This window comes from Musa acuminata, chromosome BXJ1-8, assembly GCF_036884655.1.
Source record: "Musa acuminata AAA Group cultivar baxijiao chromosome BXJ1-8, Cavendish_Baxijiao_AAA, whole genome shotgun sequence".
In the NCBI taxonomy this organism is placed as follows: Eukaryota; Viridiplantae; Streptophyta; class Magnoliopsida; order Zingiberales; family Musaceae; genus Musa; species Musa acuminata.
In genome coordinates, this window is record NC_088334.1 from 2,050,947 (window position 1) to 2,067,104 (window position 16,158).

General features: G+C 41.1%; 3 protein-coding genes across 4 annotated transcripts; 1 reads left to right on the plus strand and 2 right to left on the minus strand.

The window, feature by feature from the left end:
- Positions 1–807: 807 nt before the first annotated feature.
- Positions 808–7,931, minus strand: LOC135680586 (protein ALP1-like). 2 transcript variants are annotated; one of them, XM_065194612.1, is made up of 4 exons: positions 7,693–7,931; positions 7,109–7,615; positions 6,359–7,004; positions 808–1,934 (listed from the first exon to the last, which is right to left on the minus strand). In XM_065194612.1, the coding sequence occupies exons 3-4, from the start codon at positions 6,480–6,482 to the stop codon at positions 898–900; spliced, it is 1,161 nt and encodes a 386-aa protein (XP_065050684.1). In that variant the 5' UTR covers positions 6,483–7,004; positions 7,109–7,615; positions 7,693–7,931; the 3' UTR covers positions 808–897. The 2 variants fall into 2 exon arrangements, with proteins under 2 accessions (XP_065050684.1, XP_065050685.1); XM_065194613.1 differs by having other exon boundaries at positions 7,109–7,931.
- Positions 7,932–8,548: 617 nt separating this feature from the next.
- LOC135585322 (myb-related protein MYBAS1-like) lies at positions 8,549–9,651 on the plus strand. The gene is made up of 3 exons (XM_065194615.1): positions 8,549–8,684; positions 8,768–8,897; positions 8,982–9,651. The coding sequence occupies exons 1-3, from the start codon at positions 8,549–8,551 to the stop codon at positions 9,442–9,444; spliced, it is 729 nt and encodes a 242-aa protein (XP_065050687.1). The 3' UTR covers positions 9,445–9,651.
- A 498-nt stretch (positions 9,652–10,149) lies between these two features.
- LOC103994011 (diaminopimelate epimerase, chloroplastic) lies at positions 10,150–15,834 on the minus strand. The gene is made up of 9 exons (XM_009414263.3): positions 15,491–15,834; positions 15,229–15,396; positions 14,887–14,957; positions 14,138–14,195; positions 12,543–12,722; positions 11,295–11,379; positions 10,730–10,789; positions 10,525–10,598; positions 10,150–10,410 (listed from the first exon to the last, which is right to left on the minus strand). Exons 1-9 carry the CDS (start codon positions 15,746–15,748, stop codon positions 10,294–10,296), a joined length of 1,071 nt encoding a protein of 356 aa, XP_009412538.2. The 5' UTR covers positions 15,749–15,834; the 3' UTR covers positions 10,150–10,293.
- Positions 15,835–16,158: the final 324 nt, after the last annotated feature.

Sequence of the window (16,158 nt, forward strand, 5' to 3'; positions counted from 1 at the left end):
GATCAAGTGTCAAACATCGATCTGTTCTCGAATACACACCAGAGTGCACAGACTGAAACAGGAGAACAGTGGTTTAGTACCCAACTGTTGCACCGCATCCTAACAGCTGCTCAAAAAGATAAGAAAGAATAGCGAGCTTGGCAGAAATCTACATTCCCCGTTGCTGGGCAAGTCAACGTCGTCGTATTGCTTCATATGGAAAAGAAAGAAAAGGCAAGGCAGCAGCTACTCGTGTGGCTGTAACCCCTGTGCAACATAACAACATCACTCGGTCATGATGCATTCTGCAAGACACTGCATATGGCCTCTAAGCAAGCCAACCCATAATTTTTCATTCTGACCTACTGGATTGAAGACATGGTCATTGTTCCCTTCCATGTGAGGATGATTTGACTTCAACATGTATAATTAACAGTTCAGGCACAATACTAAGTCAGAAAAGGATGCTGTAGGAGTCAGAATCCATTATTTATCATCAACCTGCAGATTGTCATCATAATCGTAATGAAACAGAGACTGAATGCATTAGGATTTCACAGAAATAGAAACTAATGAAATGAGTCTTTCTTTTCGGCAAATGTAGAGTTGCTCTTAGGTTTTCTGTCAACTGTGAATAGGACTGAGAACTGTTCCCTGCTAATTGCCAATCGATCTTAGGTTCAGCATACCCTCCTACAAAACTTAAGGGCTGTTCCCTTCTTGACGGTCTGCAAATGGAGAACTCTAGCTCATCCCGGAAGTCTCATTGGAAGAGGCAATATACTTGACACACACAAACAAACTGCCTCTTGGCCATCGAATCCGATGAAAGAAAAACAAACGCTGTTCGATAGACGTCTATCAATACCCTTTGTTGGGCATACGGTCAGAGAGAAAGAAAGCAGTTCAACGTTCACCTCAAGGTGGCAATCTACAAGACAGATACTGGGACAATTGATCTCGTAGTGTGACTCCATTATTGTCGGCCATGTCGCAGAGTTGCTGCTTGTAACTTGTGTCATGTTCATGAGACCAGGGCATCTCATGCCTCACTTCATCATCCAAGTCAATTATTATGTTCTGCAGCAAGCAGCAGACGAGAATTATTCTTGGCAGTCTATGTTTGTCGGGTCTCCACATCACCCCCTGAATGATCTTCCACATAGCCTTCAGCCTTGCCAATGCCCTCTGTGCCACCACCCCGGCCGCAGAAAGTCTTTTATTGAACTCGGTTTTCGCATCCGAAAGATCCTTCCCCTGGTAGGGAGTGAGAAGCCATGGAAGAAGGGGGAAGTCTGAGTCTCCAATTATGTACTCCCTCAATTCTAAACCTTTGGGAAGCTCCACCGTGTCTCCATCCAGCCTTGCGCCTTTCTCACACATTTTAAAGAAGCCTGAGCTGCGTAACACTGGCAACTCATTCATGCTCCCGGGCCAGCCGGTGACTATATCTCGGAACCTCATATCAGGGTCAATGATAGCCTGCAACACCATGCTGTGGTTATTCTCATGGTCAACCCATATTTTACTGGAAGAGTCTACTGTAGATAGGCACATCATAATGTGGGTTGCATCAATGACACCACAACAGTTTGGCAAACCCCAGATCTTTTCAAACTTGGACTTAATGTCTTTCATCTCTTGAGTGGCTGGCCATTTGAGATGGTGGAGAGCTCTCTCTTCCATAACTTCCACAAACCGCCATGTCACTTGGGCGACAGTTGACTGGTTCATCCCAAATGATACTCCAACATTCAATAGTGACTCACCAGAGCTTAATCTTCTCAAAGCAACAGCAACTTGATCTTCTACAGACAGAAATTTGCCATCCGCAAAAGCAAAATTTGATGTTTTTCCCATCAAGTCATCCCTGACCAATGAGCATATGTAGTCGAATGTTTTCCTTGATATCTTGAAAACCGACTCAAATTTTCTTGGTTCTTCAGATAAGTGTCCTGGAAGCATCAAGAATGGAAAATGTTCACTGCACTCATGAAGAATGGTTCGAGAATATCTCATAAGCATCATAAAATAGCATTTTAAAGCTGCTTGTCAATTCATCGATAAATGCATGTCCATGAATTGCTTTGGAAAGGAACTATCAGTTTTACCTCTCCACAGAGTCAAAAATAATGCATTTTATTATCCATTATAATATATAAGCAGAGGCAGTTTTCTTTTTAAAATTCATACAGAACTTGCCAAGCAAGTTATGGATCACTTGTGATTTCTGCCATCATTAACTACTTGTAGTGAGAGTAGGCGATCTTATAACGCTGCTGAGCTAATAAATTTACATTAAATTACACACACGAGAAAACTAAAAGTTCCCACTCGTGCAAAATTTACATTTCATAGAACTATGCTTTGTTGTTTCTATGGTTTCCTTGATTCTGGTTTTCAATTGCATCCCCCCAAACTTTCTTTCACTTGAACGTTGCTGCATCCTGGATCTTAATGTCATACTTCATACAATATCATTGAAAAGGTTCAGATAGAAGATAATCTAAGAGGATAGCTTGCCTATCACATCTGAAGTATATCCCATCGACTGAAATCAAGCATGCCCACATACTACTAGTAAGTCAGATTAGTTTCTGATGTCCAAACAATAACTTCTGTAATCTATTATAAATGGCTATCAGAATCACCAGTCTTGCAGAAGTAATAGTAGGCAATTGTACATCATTTGAAATACTAAACATGACGAGTCAGATGACTTGAACAGTTAGAAATAATGGTCCTTAGATTTTAGCACTTTTAAGCCAATATCGAAAAGTAACTTCAATAAATAAATAAATATATATATATAGCTTATAAAGAAAACAACTATATATGCTAGTGTCGACTAATCATAATGAGTAGTGATGTAGCCCATGAAAAAAGACAACACAAAGTACTTTAGGCTACACAAAAGCTCCCTTCACTTTAAACCCATATGTTCAATTTGCAATATCAATCAATATATTGTTACATGCTATTTCAGGAGTTCTGCAACTGATATTCCCTCCATGTTGAAACTAATAGTTGCAAGCTGATCTCAATAATTTAGTCGTTCAATTCTGAGGAACACTCTACTTGACATATGTTAGCATTGCCTCTTTTGGGATTGGATATCTAGCAAGTTCCTCATGTAATATCTGACACATGTTGCTGTTAGGATGAGCAAGACTACATGCATTTAGTATGAAAAGACAACCGCAAATTTGCTTTGACTGGATGGGAAATTTTTTTTTTAATGATAAAGATCATGTAGAGGCCATTGGCACATTTCTAAGTTATTCACTCCATGGTAATATACTTGGAAATTTTATCCTTTAGCAACGGCCAATCTATTTGCATAGTCAACTGCACAGCTCTTGTCGTACATGATTGTGTTGATGAAATCAGACAAAATCTATGTGAGTTCGTAATATCTAATAGTTCCATTTGCTTGAAACTTTCGGATAAGTGACAGTGTTAGCTACAGTGTTCAAGAAATCTAATAGAGTCAACATTCAACCAAACGTTAATCGTTGACACATACCAACATGATCATTATTTCTAGCAAGTAAAAATATAAATTCTTTCTTTACTGAAGTTGTACAATGAAACTACATGAGAAATACTTAAAGCTCGCTTTCTATACCTCCAATAAATACCAACAGCCATCGTATGGCTATCACTCAGCTATCAACTATTAATCGAAATGTTTATGATAAATAAACAATGCTCATTTAGCAACAACATAAAACAAAGTATCAACTAAATGCAGCCAAGCAATCTTCACAAGCAGAAACAAAATATGCAGCAGCATTCTGAGGCAAATTGCAGGGAGCCATTACCAAATCCAAATTTTGAGAACATTCAACCATTTAACTACTTAGTGCATATCTCGCTTAGCACATGGATGCCTCTAACAGATAAGCCATTTAGGCCACTGGAGAAGTTGCTGAAGATATTTTATCCTTCCATGATTATCTACAGATTTACTTGTCTTCTCTCCTACTGGAAAGACAACCCTTGGAAAATGCAAAAAACAGTTGGACAGTTCTTTAGTACATTTTTCGCTCCCTCTAGTTAAATCCATTGAATATGGACAATAATATGACATTAAAAAAAATCTAAACCCTCACAACCATCATGAAATCCTTTTAGACTCAAGTGTTGTTTGTGGAAGAAGATCAAAATATTGGGCAGTTTTTTAGGCTGTTAGGGAGGTTGCCAGTCATTATAGCATAATCAAGCAACTACAATATCTAGTAAGATAACACCAACTCCTTTTATATCATCATGAAAAGCTTTTCTTAACATTTTCATTACCAAATTACTCTCTACTTCTAAAAGAAAGAGGCCACTATAATGCAAGACGGTCTTGAGAAAGAGGAATTATAAAAAATCCACCACAAGCCAACAACACCTCTGATAGGGGGAAAACTCACCCCCTAGTCACAGCTCGCCACATGGCATCCAGCTCAGCCTGTCGAGCGGGACTCGAATGATATGGCAATCACCTAGGCCCAACAACAATAGTAAACCCAGGAGGGAATATCCAGTCCATACCATAAAATATTCCCTTGAGTCCAACCTATTATAAAGGCCCATCAATTTACTGTTACCCAGGTCAATTATTGTTCACCCGTGACTCCACTTTCCACTTCGGCCCTAACTTGAGCGTTGAAGGGACCGAGTCGGACACCCAACCGGACACAGGTCTTCTTGCAGGTCAATTTATCGGCGGACACCCAAATCGCCTTCGGACTTTTGCGCACACAACCTAGGATTAAGTCGGGTTGACCAAGGCATCACTGATAATCACTCCATCAACCTCTATGGTATCAGTTTTCCATAACTTGTTCTTTTCTCGGAAGCAAGGTTTAATAAACTGCCCAAAACTAGTTTATCGACATTTTGCTAAATAGAAAGGGAAGAGTGTGGAGCCAAAGAAGTCTCTATTTGGTGCTCATTAGTTGAAGTACTTTAGGATACAAATATTGCGAACTAAGAGAAGTAAAAGCTTTGTTAGTGGCATTATCTCTATATTTAGAAGCTTATACAAAAAGTTTGTAACATGAAAAATATTTGTAATTTCTTGGATTCAAGCATGATATTGGCATCAAGATGATTCCAAATTATGTAGAGATAGAGAAAATGCCATGTGCTACAGCACAAGACCTTGAATCGTAGCACAGACTACTCAAATTGAACAGTGGAGTTTTCTGCTTGCTGCTGTTGAGATGCTAGGATTTCAGATATGAGTTGCTAAGTGCAAAGCTTAAGAATTAGAGGAGTGTCATCATTTGATGCCTGTTCACAGCACAAGTACTTCATGATACCCAGAATACAGCACCCAGTGCCTAGCAGTTGGTATCGGTTTTTGCAAGTTTTTCTAAAGTGTTTCTTCACGGTAAATGTGTTGAAAGCATCTGAACACTTTGGTTTTTTTTTTTTTTTGTCACACTTCTAATTTCAATTTTTCTTGTTTTAATATGGCATGTTAATAAGTCATTGAAAGATGATCACTTGGTATTGTTTTTTCTTTTCTTTACGAGACTAGTCCTTGCACCTTAGGGCAAATTTCAATCAATCCTTTTCTTTCTATTTACTGTTGTTTGGTTCTCATACTTTGAGGATTTCACGATGTAAAAAAATAAAATAAATCCATGATTACAAGAAACCCTAAACCAAATTCCTCATGCTTCACGGAGATCATAGAATCCACACAATAGATCAAGAAATTGTCATCTGATGTAGATTTTGCGATAATGCAAACAAAACAAGATATTCCTAGTTTGTTCATCAGTCGAACAGTCTAACATTCACCTCTAAGATTTGAGATATTGTAACAAGCATGTGTTCAGGCATTATCATTTGCTACATTGAGTGTTTTATGGTAGCAACCATTCGCATTACATAATAAGCCGACAATTAGAGCAGGAATATCACTCTAAAGACATCCCCTTTCTTGATTTCATAAACTCCATAAAAAGAACCAAATCATAGATATGAATCCACTATTGACAACACGAAATGCCTTGATGATTGAAATATCTTGAGGGTCGACATTATTGCCAAAAAGAAGCATCTCACTCCAAGAACATGACCTTCATTGACATCCAGCATCCCCAATCGGAAGGTGTTCTCGTACTAGATGTTAACCATTGTTACTCCTTAATCAAGATGATATTGATGCATTACGATTACTGGAAGAGGATCAAGATTCTAATTCGGGCCCTTATGCATTACCAGAGGCACTCGAGAAACCCAATCTAACAAGCCGAAGACTACGATCAAACTCATACAAGAAAAGCTTGCCCATTCGAGACCACCGATCCCACGAAATAGAAATGGCCATAACAAACGAGAGCAAAGCAGAACAAGAAGGAAGAAAGGGAGGCACCTGTAATCCTTCTTGAGAAGTCAACCCACCAATCATCGCCACCCTGCCCCGCCGCCGTCGACGCGGAGGCCGCTACGTTTGTCTTCCCCCTCTTCCTCTTCTTGAACCCTCTAACGGGGCCCATGATCACGACTCGACCACCCCAAACCGGATTCCAGAGCTCACCGAGAAGGATCAGCGCACACCAAAGAAATCTTGAACTGGAGAAAGGAAGATACAGAGTAAGATAGAGAGAGACAGGTCACCGGGCTCCTCAGGAGAAGAGCGAAGAGGAGAGGAGAAAGACAAAGCAGATCTCTCTGAGTGGGGACAGGATGCGGGTAGCAGCGAAGCGTGCCTAGCGCGGGCATGCAAGGCTAGTATACAGAGCAGGAAAGAAGAGAGGGAGAGAGCGGCAGAGGGAAAAGGTTAGTAGGGGAGAGAATGCCGCTGCTTCTGCTGTTGCTTCCATGGCATGCACAACACAATGTTTCCATGGATGATGAGGGTCGAGAGCAGCAGCAAAGCAGTATCTAATGAGGATTTCTTGTCATGGGGCGGTGCAGCCACCAACAAATATGGAGTCAGGCGTTGCGAACGGGGCTTCGGTGCGTTTGCGACCTCGAGAAGAGTTGTTGGCTCGGTCAAGCCGAGCCACTTCACGCCCCTGTCACGAGAATCGAAACCCATCATCAGCAAGCCCATTTGATCTGACGGCTAAACAGGTTAATGTCTTGGCTAATGCGGTCGATGGCTTATACGGGCCGTTACCTGCGTGACACGCAAGGGATTCATTCAGGAAGCCGAAAAGTCGTGTGCGTGTCGGACGACGACTCGCGGTGCTTCCTGTCTCCTGTTCGGCGGCTCGGACAAATAGTCGCGGCACGCGGCTGGCGGCCCATGGGCTTCATTTAATGGATCGTATGCGCTCATCATCCCATCGCATGCCCAGTGGGAAGTCTTGTTTGACGACAATGTCCTGCAGGTGTTTGATCGCAGGTCTGTGTATGATCCGGCAATGATAGAAGCAGTTCCCCGTGGCGGAAAACTGTGAGATCCTCTACTTAAGCACATCCGAAGGATGGCCCTTCTTCTGCATTGCCATTCAAGCCCGAAGTCGAACCAGTGATTGATAGGGAGGTATAAATGCCAAATCTATGACAGTCTCTTTCTCTGTCTGAGTCGGCCAATGTGTGCATCCTCGAGCTTGGCTTCAGCGTCCAGGAACCTGTCTGTCCATCTTAAATGGGCGTAAAAGTTGAGGAAGGAGGTGGTCCCCTGCACAGGCCTCTGCATTCATGAACAGCACGCAAACTGAAGCAAGGAACCAAATCCAGATGGTCAGGCCTCCGTACCAAATTGAGATTAGGTCTCAGAATAATCCATGGCGCGCCTGCTTTGGGTTCCGCACCAGTCTATTGTATACTTGTTGGGGTCAACGCAATGGCGTGCGAGAGAGAGAGAGAGAGAGAGTGCCGCTGGATTGCTGTGGATCTGATCGAAAGACGATGAGGAAAATATCTATCTGGGTATCATATCTCCAGTCGACAAGATGTGGGATGCAACAAGGCATTAATATGACCTTGGGGTGTACCTGGAGGAGACTAGATTGGATCAAAGAGGCACTCGATGGTGATCCTTGACATGAAATATCACCCACCCACTGACCGAGACAAAGTGCAACCTGCCACGCCCACAGCAGGACGGGAGAGACCACGTCGGGTTGATGTTTCCGCAGAGCCATCGATGACACCGGCAACTAGAGGCGTCGCCGTGAAACCCAGCAGGCAGGAGGACAAGGCGAGAACGTTAGTGAGGAACAGGATAGCGATAAGCACCACCATGTCGACATGTCAAGAACCTTGGCCTTTTCTTTCTATTTCTGCTCTCGGGGTCCCACTCCGTGAGCCCCAGCCGGCGACGAAGGGTTAGCCGTACCAGCGTCGGCTACCGAATCAGAACTACGGATGAGCTGTGTGCATGCCTCACCTACGAAGAGGAGCACCACACAGTGAGCTCCACCATATCTCATCCCCTCCGTGCTTTTAGTCGTTGCTATTATGATCTAATTATGACAAAGAAAGCCGAATGTTTGCGAGGCATTTTGCGCAGTGAAGGATGAACATCGCCTATAAATAAATATGAAACAGCGAGGAGAAACGAAGTAGAGGAAGAGCGGCGATACCTGAAGGGCCTCCGTAATAGACATATATGTGCGCGGGGAGAATGGTGATGGTGAAGGAGGAGATGCGAAGGGGACCGTGGACGGAGCAGGAGGACCTGCAACTGGCATGGTTTGCGGCCTTGTTCGGTGAACGTCGTTGGGATTTCATAGCCAAAGTCTCAGGTCGGTGGCCACTCATCAGGTGATGGATCGGAGAATGGTGGAAGCTTGCGGTTGATGCCGTGTGTCGTCTGATGTTGTTGCAGGTCTCAACAGAACAGGAAAGAGTTGCAGGATGCGGTGGGTTAATTACCTGCACCCCAGTCTCAAACACGGCCGCATGACCCCCCAAGAAGAGTGCCTCATTCTCGAGCTCCATTCTCGCTGGGGAAACAGGTGGTACACGCCTTTTCCGTAGCTCCTCGTCACTACCGTGAATCAGGTCTTTGATCATCGTAGCTTCTGTCTGCACGCGCTCAGGTGGTCTCGAATCGCACGTAAGCTTCCCGGCCGCACGGATAACGAGATCAAGAACTACTGGAGGACTCACATGAGGAAGAGGGCACAAGAAGAGAAGAGAAGCTTCTCGCCTTCGAGGACGACGACGTCACCTGCTGATGATTTCCCGATCGGAAGCGAACCGCGAGCGGAGGCTGCGGCGGGTTGTCAGCTCAGTAGCAGCTGCATGAGTCTGGGGCTCGATGAGGACAGCCAGGGTGCGGATTGGTGCTCCATGGATCAGGCGTGGAACGAGATGGCCATGCCTGAAGCAATCGATGGACGAAGTTTCGAGGATTGCAGGGAGAGTACTACGACTGCATGGCCCTCGTCGATGCCGTCTCCTCCTATGTGGGAATGCTGCACTGCCTCGCTGTGGAAGACGGATGAGGAGGAGGAGGAGGAGGAGGAGGGGGAGCTCAACGGTGCAGCATTTGGTTTATGACTACCATCACACGAGGTTTAACCATGCATCGGATCCATATTTTTCTTAATCTGTTCTCCGAGACACATCACAGTAGTATTAGTCGTAGTAGAATAAGAAGATAATAAACGATCGCAGCCTCCATCGGATGGAATTGTACTGTAGGATAGTGCGAAGGCCCCCAATGCCATAATCCATAAAAGGATTGGAATTCCAGATTCTACTCGATGAGTACCGTAAGTTTGCCTTAGTCCTCCATCCTCCACCGACAGATTCTCCTCGATGAGTTCCGTCGTAAGTTTGATGATGCTTTTCTAGTGTCCCAATAACAAAAAAACAGGGGAAAGCGCAGTCCACTTTGTGACAGACTCAGTAGGTGATGTTGATACATGCTTGGCTTGCCACTTGGACAGGTGGTGGTGCTCTGCAACCCATCCATCCCACTTTGATCTATAGCTCATTCATCCAACTTTCGGAACCATAGACGACCTGTGAATCATACAGGGAACAATCCAAGTCCTTCGCATGTGGGCTTCGAAACATGTTAAACAAGTGAGCATACAGTTAGTTCATAAGAAAACACCTATGCAACTTCTCATCTTCAATTCCTGCAAGCATTTTGAACAAGTGATCATCTTTCTAAAGTCACAAGAAATATTCAACATACCATTAAAGGATAATTTTTCTAATAATTATCCGATTATAAAACAATTGCAAGCCGAGGCCTAACAATAAAGTGTGCTTCTTTGAATTATATATATTAGTTGCACGTGTAAATTCAAGCAAACATCTCCACAGTTCATGAAAATAGAGTCGATGATCCAAATAAAACCACAAGTATTCTTCAAAGGAATCATTCGTGTAATCTCTTCAGAGGGGAACATATCCGTAAAACACTACCTCTGCAGGACCTGTCATGTAGACATGGTTGTCCTCCTCCCTCCATTCGATCTCTAATGGCCCACCGGGCAATTCAACGATACAGTGCTGCTTTGCACAAAATATAGCACACATATATGTAAGCATCAATTTAATTATTCATGCAAGTATCAACCTAAAGAGAAATAGCAAGGGGCAAAAAACATATAATGTCAAGCGTACCCTTTCGGTGTGACCTTCAAGAACTGCTGCAACAACAACTGCACAAGCTCCAGTGCCACAGGCTAGAGTTGCTCCTGCGATTTGTAAATATTTCCATAACAAGGCTGATTTATTTTGGAATTAAATGCGCTCATTATTAAAAATCACAATCTCCAGGGATAACTATTTTAACACACAGTTTTTGCAAAAATATTATTGTCCATACCTGCACCACGCTCCCACACTCGCATTTTTAGGTGTGAACGAGAAATGACTTGCACAAATTCTATATGGAAAAAAAAAGAAATCAGTCCAAATTACAAAAATAATAATGGATCCTCCTAAGAACATTTAAGCCAGATGCCAAGAGTTTATATAGGAACTTGAAATTTAGATAATTGATGCACTATGTAGTAAAGCACTGACGATACAAAATAACTAACATAATCATGTAGATTTACAGACATCAATTAACTAAATTTGCACGGAAATAAAAATCTTGGTCAAAAGCAAATCAAGAGAGAAAGAAAGAGAAAAGTAGAGACAGAGAGAGAGACAGGTGTAGGAAAGAACAGGTTTTTTTCAGAAGTAAAGAAGATCACAGTAGAATATTTTACTGGCAATAAGTTAAAACTACTAGAGGTTGAGAGGAAGAGATCACAGTAGGATATTTAACTGGCAATAAGAGGCTATATTAACTAAGTTACAAAATTCACTGCCACCAAAGATTCTCGAAACTCCAAAACATTTAATTTGACAAGTTTATACCAAAAAAAAAAAAGATGATGAACCTGTATTAGTTCGAGAAGGGAACATTTCATGGTGCTCAAACTTTGGACCAATATCTTCCAATTTTATGTCATCCACATGCAGAGCCTGCCCAGGTATAGAATGAAACTTTTTTTAGTTAGTTTTAGCAATTCATATCAAAAGAAACACTGCAGGCATGCATCAAGCAAGATGTTTAAATTCTAAATTTATAGTTCATGCTAAATATTACTTATAATGATAACTTATTAGTGAAATAAGAAACCGTCCAACTATAGAACATTTTAATAATAACAAAAAAAAGATTAGAAACAGTCACATATCATTTTAAGACTGAAATGGATTAAATATGATTTAATATATTTCTTTACTATGGTCATCCAAGTACCAAAAGGACTTCAATCCACCCTGGTCAAACAAAACATTACCGCCAGTTCGCTTCTCAAATATGTATTTAGATATCAAGCATTCATTCAAGAGTACAATAACCCTCTTTGTAATGTATTTTGTATCATATCCATAACAGTCTCAATAAATGATAGCCATGTGACATCACGTGTGGGTCAATCTAATTAAACTGAGTTCAATGGAAAATGTTGAAACAATGGAGAACGATGAACTTAAAAAGGAAAGCTGGACTAATACAGAGTACTCTCAGTCATGGTCAAGAGTTGGGAGAACTTATAAGGAAACCCTTTTAGTCGTCGGGACATGCTGAGGGTAGAAGGCCCACAAAGGTTGGCCTGAATAGGCATTTGCTTATGAGTTCTACAAATATTATTCTTAATCTTCTAGCTTATTTCTGTTCTTTTGACTTTAATTGTGTAGTTCAAAAGTTACCTCCTTGATATCATTTCTTTACTAATGTAGTTACTGAAACTGTAATCATACCAACATATTGTATCCTTACTGGCATCTGTCGCCCCTGACTTTCGAAAATCTTTCCAAATTTTACAAGGTAACCTCTGTTCCCTCTAAATCTTGTCTGGCACCTTTGATTCCCCTAGACTAAGGAGATTCTAGAGGAAGAGGGAGGTGGCAAGATTTGATGCAAGGAACTGACTTTCATCTCTGAAGTTCAAAGGTGAACCCAGCCAGCAACATTATGGGAGTTGTTCCTAGGTTCACAAAATTTTAAAGAAAGCTAAATACATATACAGAATTGGTAAGACTTTTATGATTCACCTAAGTAAAGGTGCATATGTCCAACAATTCCATGCTACCAGGTGTAAAAGTTCAGCTAAGCAGTGGCATATCCCCGAAAAAGTTACCTCGCATTTTTTTGTACCAAAAGTTACACAATGTGGATTGCCCATGCTAACACATGTCACGTTCCATGATATGCCATCGACCACAAGTTCAGCTTTAATGACAGACCCATTCTTGTTTGCTGGAATCGTAGTAGGAATGTCTGGTGCATGAAGTATAGGCTGACCCATATCTACCTTTACCTGAAAGAATGGACACCATAAAATAAACCTCAGCCCAAACTTTGATGTGCATGACCAGACAGTAGTCAATTATTTAAGCATCTAAAAACTGCAAAAAGGATTTGAAAGAAAGGGAGCTGAAAGCTGTTAGATTATAGTGCTAAGAAATCCAAAATGGTGTCCAGAATATGCAAACATAAAGCCAACACATGATCATCATGGACACTCAATGGCACTCATTTACTACAAGTAGAATTTACTTAATCTCCCAACCAGAGTCTTAATAAAGGATACAGTAGGATAGGTCACAGAATTTCCACCTAGAATAACTGAAGTTTTCAAGAGGAAATTATATCACCATGTTTAAGAATGATGTCTGAATGCAGGACTAATCAAATGGGATTCCATAAAAAAGAGACAAATCTAAACTTTATGAGGCAATGTAAGCTACAAAACATTATGTTCTTTGAAAAGAAAAATATTTACCGTTGGAAAACGATAATAGTCACATGTACATACAAGATTGCAAAATGCAGAAACAAAAACACAGATGTCTGTGCAATTAAACATGTATAAAGTAATTCTCAATATAATGCTGCCATAGAACATCAAGAAACACTTAGTATAATCTGTATGCAGTAAATTAAACTTATAAGGATCAGTGTTATCTTATCATTCTTTTTCATGCAAGAAATAGTTGATGCAACTGACATTCGATCATTGAATAAATTGGGGAAAGAAGAAAAGAAAACCAACACGAAGGAAGACCCATAAGAAAACACATATGCTGAGGAACTGCTAGCCTTTGGAGAAAAATTAACACAGATGTCAACTGAGAAAAATATCAAAAGAAAAGATTGGTATCCAATCCACATATAACTTCCCTATATAGAAATAATTTATAAGCATACAGAAAAGTTTTGGCCACAAAAGAAAAAACTAATTCTTAAGCAACAAGCCATAATTGGATTCAGACAATCCTAATTAAAACATTAAGTCACACTAAGTATCACATTTACTAAATGTGCTGTTCTCTTCCCATTAAATCCTTATTATTGTTTTGATTTTCTTCCAATCCACCTACCAAGATCCTGCATGCTCAGTGAGCTCCACAATCCTACATTTGTTTACCGGCAAGGTTTCACCTATGCACATGGCTAAGTTTCACATGGATTAGATTCACCAAGTCAAGAATAGCTCCCCCATGTCCACACAGAGCGTAGATAGATGATTCTGAATTTCTCATTAAAAGGAAAGTACCAGAAGACAAACGTAGGAGACTAAATTTTGAGAATGAAAACTGCTTTTCAGCTAGTATGGTGAAGACCCATGAAATAACAGCCACTAATGTTGTACTTCATGACACGAGAAAAAGTTATAAGCATACAGATCAGTGTGCCAGACGAAAAAGCTTGCAACTTCAATCTTGAACATACCTTCCCATCACTTTGGATTTCAGGAACTATTAAACCAGCACCAGTGTGAATCCTAAAACTGCAAGATGTAAATAACAGCCAAAATTAGGTAATATAGAACTTGTATACAACAGACAATAATGCACACATCAAAGAAAATTATATACCCTTAGAAGATTATCAATACCATATCATAGGAAAATCAGCTCAGGAAAAAAACAAAACATCCAAGCTACATATTTTAAAATAGTGGTATCAAGCATAAAAGATAGGATAGGAACTTCAGAAACCAGTGACAGGCGTCATGTTCCATTAGGAAACTTTAGAGAAGCTGTTATCATTGGCATGCTTTGCTTAAAGTTAATAAACCCATCATCACTGTATGAATCTAAAATATATGTTGTGCAACAGTTACTGGCAATGCATAAGGGTGCCTAATACATGCATCCTAAATGATGGCCAGGTACTATCCTTTATGACTAAGGTAAAATTCATAAAAGATTACATGTCTTGGTCAAATACTTTGTCTTCCACCAGGGTTTCTCCACCTCTAATTATCCAATTCTAACATAAACTTCTGTTATTTTTGGAGGCAACACATCATTTATGACACTAGATGTGATGCACCAGTTTAGTCCCATGTTGGGAATGAGAGGAAGTATGTCTTGGTTTAGAAGGCTAGTGATTATCTTGTTTTATTGTTGGTTATCATGGACTTATGATTTAGGACAATAAAGCATAAGTATAGAGGAAGGTATAGATAACTGCACCTTTGCATCCCATGTAGGTTTTCAAGCTCAGTAATGAATCGAGCAAGGCAACGAATTCCATTCCCGCACATCTGAAGACACACAAACGGTTGAATGATCAAGCTCCGCTGGCATAAAAAAGTCATACTACATACTGCCACTAAATATTACTCCATAGAGTACATTTATCTTCCATCCAAATTTTCTTTGCTTGAATCAAATTTTGATCACAAAAAATATTTATAATGACTAGTGATAAAAAAAAAAATGCAGATTGTTCAATCTCTTATCACAATAGTTATTACGAACTTTTGAAAGGCTTTATTAAGGAAAGTTAGGAGAGTCTCCAAAAGAGCAGGATACCTCCGGTTCGCTGCCGTCCGAGTTAAAGATCCTCATGGTGTAATCAGTATCACTGACCCCTGGCAACACGAAGATGACGCCATCAGCACCAACGCCAATATTCCGATCGCACAGCTTCACGGCCTGCTCCGGCGTCACCTTAGGCTCGGAAGAATTCCTATTGTCCACCTATTTGGTCATATGGTTTCCATCAAACATCATTAAAGAGGGACTGAACCCCTAACAAATTGATTAAAGAAAAAGGGGGCCGATCATCGGATACCAAAATGAAATCGTTGCCGAGGCCTTGGTACTTGACGAAATGAAGGATGCCAGACTCCCTACGATCGAGGAACTCGACATCGGGGGATTTCTTGGGGGCCTGGACACTCATGGAGGCCGAGGGCGAGCGAGAACTAAGGTTTCGGAAGAGGGGGAAGGACCTTCCGAATCGGAACGGCGAGGCGAGGCGGAAGGGGTGAGCGGCGACGAGGGGATCGCGAAGGCGAAATGACTGTGTAAGGGAGATGGAGGCAGCCATGGAGCCACTCGTACTGCAGTCGCCGCCGCTCGGGCCGGCGAGGAGGCGAGGGTTATAAACGGGGGAAGGGAAAAGGGTCGTAGTCGGACCACGTTGACTAAAGACAGAAGACCGAAGTGAAATGTGATTGAGTTGGGTTTGGGTCGGACTGGTATTCGATAGCAACCCATTGGATCCACTGGTATTCGATACTAACGTCTCTTTTCTACAATTGAGTTTGGCATTTTTTTTCCTAAAATGTATATATATTAATTTCTGAAGAGAAATCATATATATATATATATATATATATATATATATATATGAAAGTGGCTTAAGATTTGATTGTATAATTCGAAACAGATTGATGTTATGATATTTATTGAGAAAACTCGAGGAATATTCATCTCCTATCATAATTCGACTTGTAA